Below are 23,994 nucleotides of genomic sequence, written 5' to 3'. Positions count from 1 at the left end.
GGGGTAAGGTGCCCAGAATCATAAAATAGCAAACAGGTCAGAAAAAAGACAGGAGGAAGCCAAAAAAGTTCAGGGATGACCCTGCAAAAAGGGCCAAGTCCAACACATCTTATAAGGTAAAGTAAATTAGTGTTATCTTGCTGTGCATACAGTGATGGGATCCGGTGAGGGACTTCTTTAAGAGGCTCCTTCTTACCAATTCGCTATTTTAAAGCCAAGGTTGACCATGTACGAAATGTCAAGTTATTAGAAAAGACATCATGCACAATTTGACCCCTCGTGACATCACAGTGTTAACCTTCTGTTACACACTTTGCCTCTTGACAGCCCTCTATTGGCTGCCATGAGGCCATGGTAAGAAAAAGGAGTAGGAAATTGAGAAAGTTAGAAGGGTTCCAGTACACTATTTACTTTGTATTCCTGTTATTGCGTTCATAGCCATTGACACTAGGGCAAACAAGAGCAATGCTGGCGATACCTAAGGGCAAGCATGGTAAGCAGCAGCTACCCCTGGCCACCCCTAATTGACCTCATTGTTCTATGCCTCTCAGGTGTCCCTTTTGATGTTGAGCCCTTACCCTGCCAGCATTGTGTACAACAGGATACCCAGGCTCCAGATATCACACGCTGCGTCATAACCTTGCCGCTTCAGGACCTGTGTGAAATGCAGAAAAATAAACAAAAGTTAATATTTCAATTTGCCCCACATAAACCAAAGAGTAGTAAGCAGAAGCCACTAGAAGACTTTAGTGACATAAAAAATAGAAAATAGGTTCCTTTGTTACTACTTCAAAAAGAAGCTCAGATCTTCACCATGCTAATTAGACACTCCGAGAAAACAGAGTTTTTCATCCTTATATTAACTATCCCAAAAGCGAAATAAATCTATACAAATAACGACACTCTGGATAATCTTCCAGAAACCCATTTTCATATATCAGTTATATTCAACAGAACTGTCACGTTTTCCAGGTCCGTGTTTAACTAGCTACTCGAGTCCAGGTTTTTAATTTCATTATGCGACTTGTAGTCCTGTTGATCCCATCATTAATTTTGGACTACCCGAAATAATCCAGGAAGCTGGTCTCTTATTTTCCTTTGAAACGTTTAAGTTATGATTCAGCTGACCATGCAGGTAAAAGCGGTGGGTGGTGGACGAGGGAAAATGAATTATTTATTTGAATTTCTCTCGTAGTCATGTCAAATCCACCCCCCCCCCCAACCCAGCCCCACAGCCCCACCGTTCTTATCTGCACGGGCCGCAGACGTTTGCGGGTATTACAAGTGTTCAGACTGAGCTGTAGATTCTAACACTCCTTTCTTGTTACTCGTGCACTCTCTATATCTAGGATGCTCTGAAAGCACTGAGGGGAATATTATCAAGGGACAGCGTTAAAATGATCACTGCTTTAGCGGCTGGCAACTGCCGCTAGAGCGGCGATAATGGGCTTGATAATATGCCCTTGAGAATTCCAGTAGAAGCCCATGTTCTGGCGCTAACATGGGCTTCTATTGGAATTCTATGAAGCCCATTGTCACCGTTTTAGAGGCAGTTTCCTGCTGCTAAAGCGGCGCTAATTTTAACGCTGTTCCTTGATAATATGCCCCTGTGTTGGGCAGGTTTCTCATTAGCCCTAACATATTCTGGGTGCAATGACAGTGTTAAACTGGGTTTTTTGGATATCGAAAAGGTTATATCCACTAAATGAAAGATATTGAAATGTAAATGATACCCTTTGAGACCTGTAATGGTGCAGAAAGCATGGGGCTCAGCTGAAATGGAACACAGTCATTTATAAGTGTATACGCTCTTTTAGCACTGAGAAAGGTAAGGGGCTCGAATTTTTCAATGGTGTTACTCTTCTCTATGGCGTCAAAAAATATGCATGTACATTAGATATCATGTCGGGATATGGCTGTAGAGAAATGCAGTGCGACTGTAGGCCATGTCCAGGATTGCCACTATGACTGATCCTGGAATTTAGGGGGTACATAGTATCCTGTTTATCAAGAAGGAAGAAGTATATCCATTATTGAGCCGGGCCACGTCTGGATGAATGCAGAGCCCTAAGGTGAGTGATTTGATGTCTGCCAGCATGGAGTGTCTACCTAAACAAGATGTGTGTTTCTACCGGAGGTTTCAAGTCAGTTCAGTTTAACATTGCTGCTGCATGGAGCCCCTGCAAGCATGATGTTCGCATGGCAGCCCCGTGGGATTGTTGCACCACCATATTATGGCATGGGATCTGGTGTGCCAGATCAAGGAGAGATCTCTCCTGCAGGAATGAGAGAACATTTTTGGACCCCAGGGCTGGACAGCTTAGCACAAGGCTAGTATAAAACCTCTGGGTCTTATTATCAAAGGTGCCAAGGGGCTCAACGGGTGTGTGCCCCCGCTGTCTGAACTTCTGGGGCACTCTCGTACTATATTTCAAGGGGGTGTCCCCTCATTTGCATGTGGGTGCGGCCATATGCAAATAAGGAAACACTTTACCTTTACACCGGTGTCATATCACAGACAAGGATGCAATAGCAAAGGGGGCGCACTGATTGTACATCACATAGAGGTGTCGAACAGTGAGTGTAACCCCAAGGGTGAGGGAGGAAGTGTCCTAAGGAATCACTTCAACAGATTCTCTTGGAAGAGGGAGCAGTTAATTACTGCACACACCTGTAGGGGGTACTCTGCCCCTTACAAATGTAGGCTGAATTTCCACATGCATAGTGAAAGGCATTCCAGTGGCTTCAAACAGCTGGTCCAACTTTCACTAAGGCTCCGCCCCCATGGCATGTGTGAGCTTGCAGTGGCACTAGGGAAATGGACATATTCTCTGCTACTCCAACAACCCACAATCTGGAAGTAGACAGAGAGACAAGGACAGTTTGGAGGAAGGCATGACCCACGGATACTAGAGGCAGTAAGTGGGGGACACACTGCAGGTCGCCACTTGATGTAGCTAATGAATCCAGTGGGCAAAATAGGGAATGAATTGCTAAGCAAGTCCTTTGTCTAAGGCACTAGTACTCAAAGTACAGCCCGCAGGCCGCCAGTGTGGCCCAGCAAACCTTTCCTACTGGCCAGCCGATCTTCTGGGACCTCTGATAAACCGAGAAAGAAAACCCCTCCAGATGCATTATTGGCTTTTTCTGGTAGCCCAGCAACACCTTTGTTATTCTAGGCTTTGTTTCAATTGTCAGGTCAGCGTGTTGTATGAGCAGGATTCCCCTCCTCATAGAACAAGCATAAATAAATTTAGAAACATAGCCCAGAATACACAATAAGAAAATAAAAAAACAATGTTGTAAAGGCACTTTTGGTGCACTTTTGGTTATGGGATTTGTTTTTACAGCCCTTTTAGCTTGTACTTTCAGCAGGGCAGCTCTGGTCATTGGTGAAAGCTTAGATGAGAGAACTGTGAAAGCTCTTAAATAATTATGGGAAATGTTTTTGTGATGGCAATGGCGGAGTAAGTGAGTGGGAGAGGGGTGGAAGAGAGTTAAAAAGAACAAAATATTCAGCTTCTTTTAACCAACAAGTACCTGAATATATTTTATAATTTGTGGAAATGTATGGGTTTGGTAGGAAAGCTGAGTTAGTTAAAGCTATCACTACAAAATTCACATGTGTGTCCCTACAGGGTCATCGAGATGCATCATGGTTGGTATATTGTGAAAAGTGATGTTCATATATAATGCTACGAGGTTCCTTCCTGTGACAGCAGCACTGTGAATATGCAAGTCATTAGTTTAAAAATGTACAACATGCAGAACACCGTAACCCATAGAATTAAAAAATAGGAACAGGCTTTAACATACATTGCTGCAAAATGTTCAAAAAAGGTTTTAAAGAAAGAATTTTCCAGTAATCTTTTGAAAGGTGTGATTGTCTTTTCTGTCTTGATAGTCAACCACCCTAACCAAACACCTTGGGGATGCAACAACATCGATTCAGCCCTCGGTCACACTCCAAACTGCACATTTTAGACCCAAGAAAATGTGAGCAACCATGGTCTAAGGAGGGGCTGTGCACCCACACTTCTCCTTCAGCTAAGTAATAGCCTTATGTTATGTTATGTTAGTGGGGGTCTTATAGAGCGCTCGGCTACTCGGACAGAGTGTCCCGGCGCTATACAGATCTGTAGAGGAGTGACCAGAAAAAAACACAGGCAGAATTATTGCCCAAACAGCCAAGTCTTAAGCCCCTTCCTAAAGGACAACAGATTGTCTAATTTCCTGAGGGAGAGGGGCAGTTTGTTCCAAAGTTGGGGGGCCAGCAATCTGTATGAACGACCTCCAATGCGCGCTTGTTTAGCTGTAGGGACAGCAGCCAGTGCTTGAGAGGCAGAGCGAAGAGATCTAGAAGGAAAATAGAACCGCACTCTTTTCCTTAGGTAAACAGCACCGATGCCGTGCAGAGACTTAAAGGCCATAGTGAGAGTCTTAAAGTGAATACGTTTGCGCACCGGCAGCCAATGAAGCAAATTCAAAAGAGCCGAAGTATGAGCCCTACGGCTGAGGCCAAAAATTGCCCTTGCCGCTGAATTTTGTACAGATTGGAGGCGTGTGAGAAGATATTCCGGGAGGCCCAAATAAAGTACATTGGCGTAGTCCAACCGAGAGCCGGTCAGCGCCTGAACCGTAATCCTCCTATGGCCTTGAGAAAGAAAGGGAAGAAATGTCCTGAGGGTTCGTAACAGGCCAAAACACTGGCCGACTACACTAAGAATCTGGATTTTAAGAGTTAGACCATTATCGATTTTTACACCCAGATTTTTTGCCAGAGAAGTGGCCGATGATGGGGGAAACATATCGGTAGGCCACCACAATTTCCAGTGGGCGTCAGGGGGGCAACCAAAGAAAAGAATCTCAGATTTATCCGAATTGCATCTTAGCTGGTTCAGTTGAAACCGGGAAAAAACAGCCTCGAGGCAGTTCCTGATGGTATTGCCGGCGAAATCTGCGTTCTTATCGCAGGTAAAAAAAAGCTGCGTATCATCGGCGTAAGACACAACCCGGGCTCCATGAGATTCCACCAAGTCAGCCAGGGGAGACAAATAAATATTAAAGAGAGTGGGGCTCAACACCGAACCCTGTGGGACTCCCACCTCCAAAGGGGGAACAAGGGCCGAGAAAGGGGGGGCCCAAATCGATTGTTGGCAACCTGACAGGAAAGACTCGAACCAATTGAATACCGTCCCTCTCAGTCCAATCTCCTGGAGTCTTGCAAGAAGACGTCTGTGAGGGACAGTATCGAAGGCCGCCGACAGATCGAGTAGAACCAACATCGCCTTCCCTCCACTATCCGGAACCTCCTTTATTGACTCTGTGACTTCCAAAAGTTCATTCTCTGTGCTCAGGTTTGAGCGGAAACCGGATTGAGTATGATGAAGAATATCTCGATTTCAAGGAAGTTCGAAAGAGTGGAGTGGACATGTTTTTCCACACTTTTGGCAAAAGCAGGGAGCAGCGAGATCGGTCTGTAGTTAGAATGATCTAGGGGGTCCATGTTTTTTTTTTTTAATAACGGAAGGATGTGCGCCCTTTTCCATGCACTGGGAACAGTGCCGGTTTCGAGAGAGGCATTAAGGAGCGGATTAATGACGGGATTGATGATATGTGCCATCTTGGCCAGGAATTTAGCAGGGCAGGGATCTGACGGAGAGCCGGACTTTAGTTTCGATAATAAATCAAGTGACATTTGTGGGGATAACGGAAGTAAAAAGAGAGCGTGTGACTCTCGGGAAGGGAACGAATTATGGAGAGATTTAAGCCAGAGTCTCTCGTAGAGTCAATAGGCACAAAAGAGGCCTGAATACTTATGATCTTGTTAGCAAAAAAACTAGCCACTTGTTTGACCCAAAGCTCTGTAGGAGAAAATTTAGACATTAAAGAGGTGGGGGAAGTGAATTCCTTGACTATTTTAAAAATGTCTTTGCTAATATTAGCTGCAGATTCTATTCTATTAGAGAAGTACGATTTTTTCTCTATAACAATAGCCCTATGATATCCCTTAATGAGATCCTTATATGTCTCTTTTAATGGAGCATCATAGCTTTTGCGCCACGCTCTTTCGACTTTCTTACAGCACCTTCTGGTCTCATGGAGCGCTGGAGTGAACCAGGGGGCTGAAGCACGTGGGTCTTTTTTTGACTGAGTGGAAAGGGGCACCATAGGTTCCACAGCAGAGACACCAGGCATGCCCTCATTTTGGGGGCCACTTGGGGAAGGTAGGAGTAATGGATTCTGACACTGAAGCAGATCTATCCAATGTGCTAAAGATGGAGTCGCACACTTGTCACAGGTCTGACCTTGTCCTCCCCAGTGCATCATAATACATGCAGTTCAAGGCAGCCCTTAACTTGTAATTTTTCTCATGGTAGCTTGAGTGTTAAAGCACAGCCAGTGTAGTTCACCCTTGACAACAGTATTTCTTCTTCTGAACTCTTCAGAAAGGCAAAGGTTCTATTGAGGGGGGCATGACCTGCTGCTTAGTGTATACGGATGGTTTTCAAACTTCTCACAGGATCAAACTCCTTGCTCTGGCAACTTATTACCAGGTCCCCAAAAGGGTAGGAGCTTGTATATACATTACTAAGGAGTGGAGTTGCACATTGATCACAGGTCTGTCCCAGTCCTCCCCAGTGCATCATAGTAAGTGCAGTTCAAGTCAGTCCACGACTTACAATTTTGCACAATGCAACTGACATAATCCACCAGAATCTCTTAGTGCATATGCACAGGGCAACACATTAATAATTTTTGTAACAAACAGATCCTACTACAATCTAATTGATACTCAAATTATCAACCTCAGAAGAGTGAAAGGCTGAGTTGGTTATCAATGCATTCTGAACTGGTGGGCTGCAAGTCAAACACAGAGTAAAATTCAATTGCATGCATCTTCAAATGACTTATGTTATGTTAAAACATTGTAGAGCCTGCAATTAACCCAAGAATATACCACTGGTAGGTACTGAAGGTGTCTAACCTTGACAGGAAATGGAAACAGTACGGGAAGGAAAAAAGATAGGTATATAGAACTTTTCTAAAGCATCGACGTCTCTGTTGAAAGCTCAAGTGTAAAGGAGCTGCATTTCAGACTTGATGTTCTGAGAACAGAAAAGGAATGACCTCCTGCTCTACTGTTTTTATTTTTGTGACTACGAATTGGTAACTGAAAGCTGACCCTGAAAAACTTACTGGCTGTTGGAGAGAAAAAGTGGCTATGGCCAGGGCTCCCTACTTTGGGGCTGAGCTTCACATCCTGTGATTCTGGGCAAATGAATTACATTTCCAGTGCCTACAAAAAATGAACATTACCTTGCGTATGTAACTATTGCTCATGTAAAGTGCTCCAATACCTTTGGGTCAAGTTTGTGCTATATAAAACTGCAAAAATGAATGATGTACTTTTAGCTTGGCCTGCAAGCAAGCCAGACCTCACAGGCTAATTGACAGGAGAAAGACTTTTGGAAAAAGATCTTTTTTCAAAGGGGGCCCAGTGTAAGTCTCTAAGATATGGATATTTTGAAGTTCAGCAGTCAAAGCCATAAATCAGCTTTGATGAGGAATGTTACACTGCTTGTAATCACATCAGATAACAATGACTCCTACCCAGATAAACAGGTGTTCTCATAATCTAGACATGAGTATATGACTCTAAATAAAGCACTGAAGATGCTGGGCTAGGAAACCACTCTTGGTTACTTGGCCACCAGTCATTTGACAGGTTGAGTATGCAACTCCAACTATTAGCACCTCAGCCTTCTCAGTGTTGTGTTTTAGAGTACTGGTGCTCAACCTGATTTTACTTTCTGATAGACAGCCTTGTAAATGATGATGGGTTTGTCCAGTGGCGTCATCAATATAGATGTTCATTTGAGTAATTACTGAAAAACCGAAAGACTGGACCAGACTTGTAAAAGACAGGATATATGCTTCATATAATGTTGGCCAGCCACGGCCGGTAGTAGAAGTGCCTGCCGGGCTGTGAAGTTTGGTACAGGAAGAGTCACCTTCACCATGGTGCAAAGTTATGTGTGTGTGGCTCTAGACAGCCTATTTTTTGCCAGCGCATCGGAAGAGAACAGCAGTTCTATATCTTATCAGATATAGCTCTGCAATGCTCTCTCCTCCTCACACTAAGTGGCAATTTTTGGCGCTGCAATGCATTTTGCTAGATATTCGTAAAAGTGCCCCATGGTATAAACATCCACAAAGGGGTAATTTTGTGTGTACATATAAACGTATGCATAGTGTGAGAAATTTCGTTGTTGGTTGAGGGAGGTGTGAGCCCTTCTCAAGCAACATCCACAATCCGTGTCAGGGCGAATCACAAAAATGTCACTAAATTAACTTGTGCTTAACCCTGTGGTAGTATTTCACAAAAAAGAGTCAGGCATTACTTAGAGACAATGTGCAAAGTATTTATGCAACACTCAAACAGCAAAAAAGTGAGGAAACTATGTAAGAAAAATCCTATTGTTTTTAGAAAATATAATAAAATGTAATACATTATTTTACACCAAATGACAAAAATCCAATCAGTAGAATCAGAGGTATGGATTTTTAAAATTTAAAGTGAAAATAGGCACCTAAAAGATGAAAGCACCAACCACCAATATGAGTATAGATTTACCGTTCCTAACTCCACATCTACTTGCATTGACAATATAACTGTTGTGGATAAGATGGATGCAATATATTTTTAGGCTGATATTTCAACAGCATTATAGTAACCTCACACCAACAAAAAAAAAGGGTGAAAGTCTGCATTTTCTCTAAATGTGAGTTCAAGCATCAGTGATTTGCAACTTTCATTGAATCTTTTTTCTCAATGATCGTATGATTTGGAGATAATGCTGGGGTTACTCTTGAGCAGAGAATAGGCCTCCAAAGTTACACACCCCAGCAACACCAAAAACAGAATTGCATGAACCCTGTAAATATTTCAAATTACTAGATTGCTTTGTGGAGAAATGTTTGTAGAGCTACCTCACATTCTGAATATGATACCTGTCCTGGGTACACTCCTGTGCTCAAGAGTTTTGTGTATAACAAGCTTGTAGTAAAGATACACTCTAGTAAAGGTGTATAACGATCCTTTAGTCACAACTCTGCACAGTTGGACAAAGCATGGACTGACCCCTAACAAATCCAAGCTCCATGTCTGACCTCTCTCTATATCCCACACTTAGCATTACCTCACAGTTATCTTAGCTCATGCATTCCACTGTCTGCAAGCAGCGACACCACACATCCTTCCTCTTTATACACAACAACGGTAACAATTAATAATTCTTCAAAGAATATACACTACAACAATAAATAATGACTTATTAAGAAATATCATTGAGATACCACAATTTGGCATAATAAAACCCATGTAGATTAGTGCATGTCAGAGTTTGATCCACATAACCTTATTATAATTGCTGTCAATGACTCATGACACAAGTCAGCATTTTGTTCTAACACAGAAATCTTTCAGTTTGGCTGAAGCACGAATGATCCTCCCCAATCTTCCCATTCCTTCCATACTGACCCAATCTTCCCCTGAACTTCGTCAATTTCCTCAGATGCATCTACCTCACTGTCCTGAACCAATACCTCATCACTGTGCCACAACCAATCATCTTCAAAGGTATCATTACTGTCAGTGTAGGTCTTCTCTACCTGTGTTCCCTTGCACTTTGCCATGCAACTCATGTGCCACACCTTGTTATTAACCTCACAGAGATTTTAATGCATTCCATCTCTCTAAAAGGTTCTAAAAGCACACTTTTCCCTTTAGGGACTTTACTTACTTTTCTAACTTTCATCCACTCATCTTTCACCGGTCTCTCCACCTTGGTCCCTTTCTCAGCATCTAAATAATCTTTGCAGACACGCTGTGCTTTTAGAATGTTCTCCTTCACTTTTTCAGGCCGCTATTCAATTTTCATTGTACTATCCATCCAACTCAAAATATCCTTGGTGTACGGTTCCCTACTCCGCATGAGAACAAAAGGACTGTACCGTGTGAGTGAAGGGGTTAAGCGATACCCCCACAACTTTTCTTTATCTCGGCCTCCCATTTCTTGTTAGTACCCCCGGCTATCTGAATTGTACCCTTAATCCCTTAATTACCTGATTAAAGTGCTCCACTGCACAAAAGCCCTTTGGATGGTAAACTGAGGTATTTAAATGTTTGTTTCTATTTCTTTTTGGGAACTCCTCCACCTCCACAGTCTGAAATTGGAGTCCATTGTCACTTAAGAGTTTTTTTTAGGCAAACCTTCTCTCAAAAATGCAGCATTCAAAAATGTCGCTGCTGTCTCTTCATCTGCTATTTGCCCTACCCACTTACTGAAATAAATCTATCAGTACAATTATAAAGTTTCTCTCACCCATTACTGTCTGAACTTGACCAATAAAATCCATCTCTGACATTTCCCAAACCATTTTTGGGCACTCTACGGGCATCAACACTAGTGTCATAGTATTCAAACTTGTATCTGACCCACAGCACACAATCTTTTACAACCCTCTCTATGTCCATATCCATCCCTGGCCACCAATAAGAGGTTTTCACTCTTTTCTTCATTCGAACTATCCCAAAATGTCCTTCATGACATAATTTTAACACTTGAGTTTGTTAGCACTCCAGAGGCACAATTCATCCTACCCTCATTCCAAAATCTTCTTTTAACCCCCAGCTCATTCCTAACAGCCCAGAAGTCTTTTCACATATCCGGACAACTCTTCCTGTCCACCCACTCTTCCTATATATATTTTTTTTACCAGAATCAGTTCAACATCCTTCTCATATGCTTCTCTCCATTCTATGTTCCCAATATACTCCAAACTCTTCTCATCTGCGAAGGCCACCTGGAAATCATCTCACTCACTCAATACCAAGTCCTTGATAGGAAAGGGTATGCAACTTAAACAGTCTGCCACTTGACTTTGCACTCTTGTTACATCTTATCCATTAATTGAAATCCTGCAGTCTCATTGATACCCTTGTAATCCCCACTGATGCCTGAAAGAAATCTCCAGTTGTGAGCAGGTTCACAAGTGGTTTATGATCTATCCACACATCAAATTCCATAACCCTGCAGAAGACCTGAAATATTCCATACACAGGCAAGTGTTTTTCTTTCATTTATGGAAAAGGCTACTTTATCAGGCATTAGACTGTGCAAAGCAAATCCAATCACACATTTTCCTCCTTGCTCAACTGTTTGTGTCAAACCAGCATCCAACCCCTTATTGCTAGCATTCACAGTTATGATGCTGCTCAGCTCTGGATCAAAGCCTTAGATGGGTGTAGCCTTATTAATGTCCTCTTTTATGCTCTGGAAGGACTTCACACACTTTTTTTTCTATTCAAATTTACACTGATTTTTCAACATCATGTCTCAGGCCATATGTTTATCGGCAAACCTACTATCAAACATGGAGAAATATTCTGCCAGACCCATGTAGGATCGTAACTCGTCTTTATTCTGAGGTGATTGGGCTTCCCTGATCAGCTCCACCAATTCCTTCTTAGGCAAAATTCCTTCCTCACTAATGACTTGACCTAAATAAGTGAATTGGTTCTTTGCAAATTTACGCTTTTCATACTCAGCAGTTAGTCCTTTTGATTTTAATGCTTTCATGACATTCCATTACTTCTCATCATGCTCCCTCCTGCTTTTTCACAATAGTAGAATGACAAGAAATACAAGACTCTGTCAACTCCCTTCAAGATCTCATCATTCAACCTCTGAAACACAGAAGCCATTGACACCAGGCCAAATGACATTCTAATGGACTGGAAACCATATGGCGTATAAACACCATTATCTTCCTACTTCTTTCATGTAATGGTACCTGGTAGTAATACACCTGAATGTGTTTATTCACCCCCTCAAATTAATACACACTCTAATCTTGCCATTAGGTTTTCTGAGTACCACTACTGGGGTGATCCTTTCCGATGATTCAATGTGTTCAATTATTTCTTCCTTCTTCAGCCCCACCAATTCTTTTTCTAGTATACTTTTGACCACAAAAGGCACACTCCTCACTTTATAAAACATAGGCACTGTAATCTCTTTAAGCACAATCCAGGGTGTGAACCCTTCAAACATAGCAATGTTGCCCGAGAACACTTCCTTAAATTCCTTACACATTTCTTCATCCACACTATCGCCATTATGAATTAATAACACTTGCTCCTTGCTTTTATGATTCAATATAATGTTGAACCTTCTTTGGTCTCTCCTAATACACACAGTCCACATTCTGCAACATACAATTTTCCATTTGCAGTACTTCCTTTAAACTTACACAATACATCCATATACCCCCCGATTGGTATAGCCTCCCCTGTGAAACTCTCTGGGTGAATATCCAAATTTTCACATCTGTAGCAACTCAAATTCCCCTGTTTAAATTAATTGTCTGTATTCTTTAAAATTAATACATTACTTTTCACATCATTATTGTCTGTATCCTTTTCACTTCCAGAGCATTTTTTAAAAGAAATCCCACTTTTCTTTCCACTCATATCACACTTCTCTGTGCTCTCCTCATTCTCTTCTAACGCTGCCTTCAAACATGTTAGAAACGTCAACTTTTCTTACTATTGCCTATACTTCCTTTAAAGCTGCATAACCACTTGTCCATAACCTCTCTTGCACCTTATTCTAATTGGTATGTATATTGATCTGGTCTCTCAGTAAATCTACAACAAACTGCTAACTTTCTTAGCACTAAAACAAAGTCATCAATTGTCTCAATTTTTTCCTGTTTATGGCGATAAAACGTGTACCTTTCTATAGCTATACACACCATAGCAGCATAATATTTTCCCAAATCCCCCAACGCATTGCCATACACATCGTTTTCATCTGCCCTTCTGGTTTTCTTTACCATTTGATTGTACTGCCTGATACCCTCAGGACCTAGTGAACGTAAAAGGATACCCTTCTTAGTCTCTGTCGTTAAAGTTTCATTATCAATGGTTGCCATGTAGTTACTAAAGTAATCTTTCGATTTCTGCCAATGCATGCATGGCTCCCCTGGTACAGATAAGCAAGGTATGGGAGGCGTAAATGTAAATGTTTGTGCAGCACACATGAATCTTAAATCCTACTATTCCCCCATAGGATCAACACAGGCTTGAGATGCTCCAGTACATGTGTTGCAGGATGGATTTTGAAGACAGGAAGCAGGTTTATAGTTAACTTACATTTGTTTATTTAATTCAAATGTCCAGAGTGGAAAGTGTGTGGCTCTTCCCTGGCCAGTCAGTCTTCAACTGCCAGAGTGTAGAATAAAGCACAATTACATGGAATGTGGAACGCACTAGGCACAGTGCTCCACACTCCATGTTAGAGATAAACCTTACAAGATAATTACATCAAATCCTCTTCTCTTATAACAACTAAAAGAACTGAAAAGTGGAAAGAGAAAAGAGAGAAGGGAGAAGAAGGATGAAGAGGAGGAAATAACTGTATACCACAATACAGCGTGGGTTTGTATCCCATCCTCGTCGCCAATGTTACAGGATGGATTTTGAAGACAAGAAGAAGGTTTATAGTTAACTTACATTTGTTTATTTATTCAAATGTCCTGAGTGGAAAGTGGTAAGAACAACATGCACAATATTCTACACTCCTTCCTAAACTGCTGTACCCACCATTAACTTTCTAAACAATTACAAGATTAACCACGCTTTTAACATACAAGTAATAATCTACAATAATCCAAGTCCAATCCTATCCTAAAGAACCGATGGTAAACGGCCTAGAATATAGGAAGAGTAAAAAACTGCTCAGTACTCACAGGTATGTGTCACCACTGGTAATGGGTGTCACAGTATGCAAGAGTATGCTACGGCAGACAGACCACTGTTACCAGCGTACATGGGTAGGTGTGCATGTTACAGCATGATATTTTTTTCTTTACCACAAATCTCCTTCACACCGGCATCACACACAGTGGCAACAGCCTTAATGCATGCTCAGTGCTGGCTTAGCGTCGCTGGTATACCGCATGCGCAATAATGGCACCACCACGTCAGGAAACAATTGTCTTCCTGCACATCAATTCCTTGTTGGGTATGGGTGGCCCAATCCAAAATGGCCGGTCTACCTTCCCTGTCAGTGTGTTTTAACTATTTCATAGTGATGTCAACACCGCCTCCTCTGACAAGTACTTCTCTGCTGCTCTTACGACGTCCTGTCCCCTGCCAGCTACACTAGGATGATACAGTAAGTGGAACTTCCAGGCATGTGCGCATGCTCCACTCTGCCTCGAGTCACTGCTTGTGATAACTTTGTGTCTCTACTTGGGACAGTGCGTACAAGCTTTCTTATCAGTTCATCAGCATCACTTCCAGCTCACCAGTTATGTTGATAGCTCCTTTTCCATGCTGTGCTTCTTTGGTACTGCACACTTAGCAGTACCATGTTTCACCCCTTGGTAGTAGAATCCTTTATCCAGATACAGTATTCCCCCTAACGCATATTGCATCTAACTCCTTCTATGGCCGTATGTTTCTTCAGCACATATGGGTCCTGCAGAATTGAGATCATCACAAGATTTGTGGTAAAAATACACACTAGTAAAGGTGTAAAAATATGCTATATTCACAACTCTGTACAGCTGGACAAAGCATGGACCAACCCCTTCTGGATCCAAGCTCCAAGTTCCAAGCGCCCTCCATAAAACCTTGGCGTATCCCACACTCCACATTATCTCACAGTTATCTTACCTCATACATTCCACTGCCTACAGGTAGTGCCACCACAGAGCTGTAAAACAAAATCCCTGACTGGCAAACCAAACTCATTATTCTTATCTGCAGTCAGAGTAGTCAATTAAATGGCATACAGACAGTTAGTTACCATATTCAAAAGGATAAATGAATAACATACACACATATCGGTAACTCGAAACTCTCTAGACATGAAGCATTGACAAATTAGTAAACCAATTGCTTTGTTTGTAAACAAATGAGTGGAGGTGGCCGAAGGAAGCCACTGGCCATTTACTCCACTGGAACAAACTGGGCTTTAAAAAGGCACTCATGAAGTATTCCAGCACTTTGATGGGTCCAGAATAGTTGTAGGCCAAGGATTGGTGAATGCTCCTTACATTTTCTGAGGTTGGTTCATTCTGTACCTTTACATTAGGTAATAGTATCTTTTGTTATTTGAAGACGTGTAGTAGGAAACAGTATATAAATACATTATTAATATTTAGTTAATAACGTCAATGCACGTATAATACACACTGTTATAGTCCAACTTAATGTCCTGTGATCACATAGTGGGAACCATTCAGGCTCATCATGTGAACAGCACAGTCTTCTATTAAAGGCATGCAAATTCCTCTCCTGTTCCAGGTCCAAACAAATACACAAACAGTTTATTCATGAATGGCATAAACTTTTGGAAAACACTCCCAGTTCATTTGAGACTAGAGCCTGTATTCACACTGTTAGAAATGGGATTTCTGGTTGGCTAAGGCTTGCGCCAAAGCCAGGCAGAAACCACCACTCTAGTCAGGGCAAGGGAATCACACGCCAAGATAACCCCTGCTCACCCCCTTGGTAGCTTGGCACGAGCAGTCAGGCTATCTCGGAGGCAATGTGTAAAGCATTTGCTCAACACACACAGCAGCAACACACTAAGTACACCACAAAAAGGAACTCCACACAAAGTTTTATATAAAAAAATAGCCTTTGTATTACACAAACACATTAGATAAAAACACACACTTTACAATGTGCCAACAGGCACGGGCAGAATTTACAGGGGATATATGTATAGGACAGGGCCACATGGACCACTGTCAGGAATAAGCACTTTTAGAACTAGCACTTGGTAGAATTAGCCCTTTGTAGGAATAATAATTAGCACATAGAACATATAATTGTAGCACCAAATAACAAATGTAGCACACCACCAGTAACCACTGGCAAGAGGTAAGTACCACCTACGCAATCCTAAACACCTTAGGAAAATACTACGTAGGGAACCATGAACTCACTAGTATAACCTATACTAGGTAAAACAACCTAAGCATAACATTACATTTAAAGGTATAGGCACAAAGACATTATACATGATGCAGAAATTACATTAGGCAGGTCAATCACAATTGCGCAAAAATCACATAGGGCCAAAACATGCACCCCACACAGGGGCACAACACCTGGAACTGTCCCTAGGCCAACTTGGCCTCTCAGGGGCTAGGACGCCCTGTGTCCAGCAAACTCAGGGCAGGCTGCGCAGGCAGCCAAAGAAAGATTGTGCAAAGGGTTCCTGGGGGGCCTAAATGAAGCAGCTGCCCACTAAGTGCTGGGCAGCTGTAGACCTCCTCTGGGCTCTAAATAAACAAGGGGGGCACAACACGGGTCAGCCTGGCAGGCTCTATGACCAACGCCGCCAGTAGAGCTACGCAAGGCTTGAGGAGTAAATGCACCCCTGGGAGCCTTGGGGCTCTAACACAAATATGCTGAAAATGCCCCAACATTGGAGTCCCCCTCTCTGGGGACTCGGAATCAGCAACTGCCTCCGGACTTTGGAGTCCCTTCTCTGGGGACTCGAAATACCACCAATGCACCCTGGCGCCTCAGGGCTCTAAAACAAAGCAATGCCCAGGCTGGAGTCCCTCCTCGGGGGACTCGAGAACAACTATGCCTGGGTGGAGCACTCAGGGCTCTGAATGCAAAATGGCCCCCAGAGCCTTCTAGGCTCTAAAATAGCAATGCTGCCCGCTTTGAGCCTCGTGGGCTCTAGAAACTGAATGCCCCTAAAGTAGAGCGGCTCGCCCTCTTGTGCCCCGACGCCCCCTCCACTACACTACACACCAGGGCCCCACTCACCGGCTCGTCAGTAGCCCCGTTCTTGCTCGGCCAGACTCCTCACGACGGGGTAGGCTCCCGCCGGACTTCCACCGGCAGACTCTGCTTCTTGGTTTCCCGGGCAGACTCTGGCTGCCCGCTGGACTCTCCCGGCAGACGGCGGGGACAGCTGGCCTTACATGTGGAGCCGGCGAGGCTCCAAGCTGCTGCCTCCTCTTCCGGATGGATTTCAGGTCCCGCCCACGTCCCGGGCCAGAGTGCCTGACTTCCGGTGTACTCCGGGCTGCGGCGGTGATTTTACTCGGGCAGTATCGGGGCAATGCAGGGTGGCACCCGGGAATTCAACTAATAAACCGGGGTGAGCTCCCGGAAATCGGCAGAAATGCGGCAATGAGTGGGGTAGGCACCCGCGCCGCAGATTAGGCAAAATGCGGGCAAAATGCAGGGTGGGCACCTGCTCTGAATTGGCCAAAACAGGGGAATACCCACGCCGGGGATTCCCTGGATTTAGGGATTGGAGCGCTGGGCTGCAGATGAGAATAGCAGCGCTCCTGGGCAGGGAAATCCAGCGCTGCCCAGGCGCTTTAGGGACAAAGTTTCCCAGTCAAAAAGAAGTCCAGCAAGGTCCTTAGGCAGGCAGGGGGGCAAAGGCTAGGCCCAGGATCCAGCTCACAGAGCCCTCCAGGCAGGAAGGAAGTCCCAGTGGCGGTCCTCCTGGCGCCCAGCAGCAGCCGGCCCCCCTCAAATTAGGATCAGGAGAAGATCATTTTGCCTTGGGGCTCTAACACAAATATGCTGAAAATGCCCCAACATTGGAGTCCCCCTCTCTGGGGACTCGGAATCAGCAACTGCCTCCGGACTTTGGAGTCCCTTCTCTGGGGACTCGAAATACCACCAATGCACCCTGGCGCCTCAGGGCTCTAAAACAAAGCAATGCCCAGGCTGGAGTCCCTCCTCGGGGGACTCGAGAACAACTATGCCTGGGTGGAGCACTCAGGGCTCTGAATGCAAAATGGCCCCCAGAGCCTTCTAGGCTCTAAAATAGCAATGCTGCCCGCTTTGAGCCTCGTGGGCTCTAGAAACTGAATGCCCCTAAAGTAGAGCGGCTCGCCCTCTTGTGCCCCGACGCCCCCTCCACTACACTACACACCAGGGCCCCACTCACCGGCTCGTCAGTAGCCCCGTTCTTGCTCGGCCAGACTCCTCACGACGGGGTAGGCTCCCGCCGGACTTCCACCGGCAGACTCTGCTTCTTGGTTTCCCGGGCAGACTCTGGCTGCCCGCTGGACTCTCCCGGCAGACGGCGGGGACAGCTGGCCTTACATGTGGAGCCGGCGAGGCTCCAAGCTGCTGCCTCCTCTTCCGGATGGATTTCAGGTCCCGCCCACGTCCCGGGCCAGAGTGCCTGACTTCCGGTGTACTCCGGGCTGCGGCGGTGATTTTACTCGGGCAGTATCGGGGCAATGCAGGGTGGCACCCGGGAATTCAACTAATAAACCGGGGTGAGCTCCCGGAAATCGGCAGAAATGCGGCAATGAGTGGGGTAGGCACCCGCGCCGCAGATTAGGCAAAATGCGGGCAAAATGCAGGGTGGGCACCTGCTCTGAATTGGCCAAAACAGGGGAATACCCACGCCGGGGATTCCCTCGATTTAGGGATTGGAGCGCTGGGCTGCAGATGAGAATAGCAGCGCTCCTGGGCAGGGAAATCCAGCGCTGCCCAGGCGCTTTAGGGACAAAGTTTCCCAGTCAAAAAGAAGTCCAGCAAGGTCCTTAGGCAGGCAGGGGGGCAAAGGCTAGGCCCAGGATCCAGCTCACAGAGCCCTCCAGGCAGGAAGGAAGTCCCAGTGGCGGTCCTCCTGGCGCCCAGCAGCAGCCGGCCCCCCTCAAATTAGGATCAGGAGAAGATCATTTTGCAAGGGGACACAGCCCCTTTTTCTACATAGAAATCCTTTGTCCTTAGGTGCTGGGTGGGGGGAAAACCAGTCGCAGCTGGTTTTGGAGCACTTTGTTGTGCTCAGCCACCCTTTCCATTCACTGGCCAGGCTAGGGACATCAGTCGCACCACAGGGAGCGGAGCCAGCATTGTGTGGGGAAAGCCCAGCCCTACTCAGGTCCCAGGTGCACTCCTCCCCGGCCATCAACATGCAGCTCTCCCATTCACCACCGGGGCAGACCCACCCTGACTCATGGAGCCTGGCACACCAGCCAGCTCCAGCCAATCACAAGCCAGCCAGTCATTTCACCTAGACATGCCAACTTCTAGAAGTGTATATAAAAGTAGTGGTCCTAGACAAACACTCCAAACATCAATTAATGTAAATCTTGATTACTCACAAAACAGAAAATCAAATTAAATCTGTAACCAAAAGGGGGAGATATAGTACTTGCATTATAAATGTAGTAAGCCCAACAAAATTCTTTCAATGAAAAACATGTGTCTCATAATCACATTTGTATCACAGTTTATTTACACATTCATAAAATTGATTAATAGAAAATGGAAAAGAAGGGGGTGCTCAAGTGAAGGAAGGGAGGAAAGCTCAAGGCACAGATTGAGATAATTATGTACAACAAAGGAACAATTTAAAGTTGCACAAGACACGAGGCCTAACCATACAATTCTATATACATTATTACATAAGGGGCAAAGGGATAAATGGTATAGGCCACAAATGAAGGGGGCGTAATCGTCAACGTTTCGACCCTGGCGCAATATGGGAAATTAACGACCTCTGCTGCGGGTCTTCTTCAGGACAGTGACAGATGACGGGAAAGGAGGCGAAGGGAAGGGGGGGAAACCACAAAGTTGGTGTGGGGGTGTATCACGCCAATTCGACTGGGCGGGCTACCTCCAATCAGTGCGTCCTTTCGCAACCAAATGAGAGGGGTAGATTCAAGTCATTCAAAAAAGGGGGGTTGTTCCGGGTCTGGTCACTAGACAGAGAAGGCTCAATTGGAAGGGGGAAACCACCGTTAGTAGGACCTATTAGGATGTTACTCGGGTTGCATAAAATTCACCGGTGCAGGCAGAATGCACTCCGAGTCGGGATATACAACAAGTTGTCAGCGCGTCCAGTGTCACACGTGACGTGGTCCCAAGTCACGTGTGACACTGGACGCGCTGACAACTTGTTGTATATCCCGACTCGGAGCGCATTTTGCCTTGCCATTAACAAAGTCCTACTAACGGTGGTTTCCCCCTTCCAATCGAGCCTTCTCTGTCTAGTGACCAGACCCGGAACAACCCCCCTTTTTTGAACGACTTGAATCTACCCCTCTCATTTGGTTGCGAACGGACGCACTGATTGGAGGTGGCCCGCCCAGTCGAATTGGCGTGATACACCCCCACACCAACTTTGTGGTTCCCCCCCTTCCCTTCGCCTCCTTTCCCGTCATCTGTCACTGTCCTGAAGAAGACCCGCAGCAGAGGTCGTTCATTTCCCATATTGCGCCAGGGTCGAAACGTCGACGATTACGCCCCCTTCATTTGTGGCCTATACCATTTATCCCTTTGCCCCTTATGTAATAATGTATATAGAATTGTATGGTTAGGCCTCGTGTCTTGTGCAACTTTAAAGTGTTCGTTTGTTGTACATAATTATCTCAATCTGTGCCTTGAGCTTTCCTCCCTTCCTTCACTTGAGCACCCCCTTCTTTTCCCTTTTCTATTAATCAATTTTATGAATGTGTAAATAAACTGTGATACAAATGTGATTATGAGACACATGGTTTTCATTGAAAGAATTTTGTTGGGCTTACTACATTTATAATGCAAGTACTATATCTCCCCCTTTTGGTTATAGATTTAATTTGATTATCTGTTTTGTGAGTAATCAAGATTTACATTAATTGATGTTTGGAGTGTTTGTCTAGGACCACTACTTTTATATACACTATTACCCAGGTCCTTCGACTTATTGGGTCTACCCCATTGTTTTCAACCAACTTCTAGAAGTGGCACTTCCACGCTAGACACATTCACGCCGCACACATCATCTCGCACCGTTTAATCATACGAGTCCGCACATACCAAACTCGAGCCTGCACTCCCCACACATCAGGAACTAACATGGACACATACATTCCCCATGCATTCCTATGGGAGGGCAGGCCAATCTCACAACACGCACTCAGGGTGTGCACGCACTTTACACTGGGACACAGTGAAAGTGCGCAAAAGCCAAAAAATAACTAACACCAAGTCATATTAACAAGCAAAAAGTGTAGGGGTGAACCTGCCAGAAGGGCCAAGTCCAACACACACAATTTAAGTCAATGTAAAGGAATGAATTAAGCAGTTCCAGATTGTCTTTCAGTGAGTTAGACCAAAGAACAGGTTGTACTGTGCCCAGAGGCCCCTAGGTACACTGTACAAATGCTATCCTTATCATCTGAGGGGTCATGTGGCGTGCTATTATTAGCAGGATAATTCAGTAGGCTAACACACCTGTTGCAGTATGTCTGTAAACTGAAGAACACAGGCGGAAATCTCCATGTTGACTAAGCAATTCATTCTCCAGATGGCAAAAAAGTGAGCGCTACTGAGTTCATTAATATTAATATCTGCCATTACCACTTTGTTATATAATATAAAATCTATGCTTCACAGTGCTACCTCCTCCTATCTGGCGGAAAAGCCTAAAGTCACTGACGCCTACTGGAGCATGAGGAATGCATAATTCCTTCTTCTCGAGCTGCTGACATTCAAGCTAAAACGCTATATGGAACAGGTCTCCTCTGGCAGTGCCACAAGGTAATGGTAATGGTATATCTTTTGTTGTTTGATTAATTAAAATCTTTAAAAAAAACGCAAATTCATACAATACTAGATTATATACATTTGAGTAACAATACATCCTAAAAAATGCATTTTCGATATCAGTAAATCTTTAAAAATGTATACATCCTATATTAAAAACTGTTTTTTTTCTTTTTTTTTTTAAAAACATTAATATGTTAAGGGTTAAAAGAAAGTATAATCATTATTAGTGTCCAATTTCATGCTGTTCTAATTTTTTCCATACTTTTGTTAAGAATTTTGTCAATGCAGAGTGAATGAGAACATCATCTGAACAAAGACATTGGATCAAAGCCTGCCTACATGTCCTTATCCCTCTTTCATTAATTAGTCTTTTTAGTATTGTTAGTCTTTCATTTTTTAGTTCTGGACAGAGACACAAGAGATGGATAATATTTTTTTCTCCAGAGTTACACAGCCTACACAATATGTTGTTTTCAAGTTTTTTCCATGGTGGTGCATGGGATTCGCCCGGCCATACTCCAAATCGTGCTTTAATGAAAATCTGTTTGCTTTTCAATGACCATACCATGACCAAATATTGTTGTACCCTCATTTTTGTGTAGCCATTTATTATGGACCATGCATGTTTCCTTTTGACTAAAGTAGCCTTGTCGCTTATCAATGATAGGTAGTCTGTTGTTTTATTACCAACTTTTTAAAAAGATTTCTGGGTTATGGAGGAGGCCCAGATCTCCCTGACTTCAAATTCGTCAAGAGCCCCGTCCAGATATCTCCAGGCAGATGATTTATAATTTCCTTCAATTTCTTTCCACAATAGTTGTGACATCAAGTTCTCCTTGTCATTTCTCTCTCTATTCCATACTTTGATTACATGACCCTTTCGTGCATACAGCTGATTATTCACACCGAATTCCAGCCTAACTTGGGCATTTTGTGGAAGGTAAAGTAGAGATCTAAAAGTTTTTGAGATAGCATTATTAATGATACCTGTATCTATTCCATTTTAAGCCTCACTGCCGTAAGTTAGGTAGGGTAGTAGTTTGGCAGATATCGCCTTAAGTAAAGGTTGATAAGTTAGGTTACTTGTTGATTTTTGAACAATCCTAAATGCAGCTGTTAAAGCATTTGCTTTCCTGTTGATATCAAGTTTCTGTGGGGTAAAATTACCATTGTCATTGAATATGACTCCCAGATATCTTTAGGTTTCAACTTGTTCCAAATTCTCCTTTCCCAGAAACCATTTGTAATTATGTTTCTGTCTTGAGTTTTTTGTAATGACCATAACTTTAGATTTGGTTTCATTTATTACCATCCTATTTTCTGTGGCATACTCCAATGTGCGTGATATTAGACGTTGCAAGCCCACCTTTATTGCTTAAAAGAATGACATCATCTGCATAGAGTAGATTTGATCTGTGTTTATCGGCTAGCTTCGGTGGGTGCGCATTTATGTCATTCAATGCCTCCGTCAAATCAGCTAAAAACAGATTAAATAATAAAGGAGCCAATACACACCCTTGCTTCAATCCGCCTGTTGTTTTTATTTCACTGGGAAGTGACCGACCATTCCCAATACGTACTCTGACCCAAGTGTGTATATGCAGAAGACGGATCAGGTGTAATAACCATGGTATACAAAGTTTTTCCCACAATCGTTCTCTATCAACACAATCAAACGCTGATTTAAAATCAACAAAGCATAAGTACAAAGGATGTTTTTTGAGATTGCCTTGTCGATTAAGACAGATTAAGCCAGGATGTTAGTAGCTGTTCGTAGGCCTTTAACAAAACCGGTTTGGTTAGACGGGAGAATGTAATTATCCTTTGCCCTGTCAGATAGGGTTGTCAACAGAATCCCTGCAAATAGTTTTGCATCAGTGTCCTGTAGGGTTATTAAACGATAGTTCTCAGGCAGGGCCCAATCTCCTTTTTTGAAGATGGGAGATATTAGGGACCCTCGCCACGTTTGAGGTATCAACCCTATCCGGACTACTTCTTTGAAAACTTTGGTGAGGTGTTCTGCCCATATATCTGGATCCTCTTTATACAGGGCAAACGGAATACCATTCGGGCCTGGTGCTCCATCTTTTTGTTTTTTTATTAACTTGGCAACTTGTTCTTGAGTAATTTCAAGTTCAGTTTCTTGCTTTGGATTAGATGTTTCCTTCCATATATAGTTGCCTTCATGTTCAATTTTCCTGCAATCTGAGTTTAAATGGAGCGGCAGAAATTTCACCCATTCAGACTTAGTCAATAGTGAAGAAACTACAGCTTTATCTGTTCTTGTAAAGCTGTTTATCATCTTCCAAAATTCCTTTGAGTTTCCTTGATTACAGGCATTAAAAATTCAAGTCCAAAGGTAATTGTTAGCTTCATTTTTTTCA

At 43.7% G+C, this 23,994-nt stretch overlaps 1 protein-coding gene across 2 annotated transcripts in view; it reads right to left on the bottom strand.

Annotated features, from left to right (window-relative positions):
- LOC144763264 (ribosomal protein S6 kinase alpha-2) overlaps positions 1 to 23,994 on the bottom strand; it is a 1,818,960-nt gene that overhangs the window by 133,634 nt on the left and 1,661,332 nt on the right. For both annotated transcript variants that reach the window (XM_078648717.1, XM_078648718.1), the window contains exon 18: positions 579 to 655. In XM_078648717.1, coding sequence (XP_078504843.1) covers positions 579 to 655 — 77 coding nt within the window. The remainder of the gene's footprint in view (positions 1 to 578; positions 656 to 23,994) is intronic.

This window comes from Lissotriton helveticus, chromosome 6, assembly GCF_964261635.1.
Source record: "Lissotriton helveticus chromosome 6, aLisHel1.1, whole genome shotgun sequence".
NCBI classification, from domain to species: Eukaryota; Metazoa; Chordata; class Amphibia; order Caudata; family Salamandridae; genus Lissotriton; species Lissotriton helveticus.
This window is presented reverse-complemented; position numbering and strand designations above follow the sequence as displayed.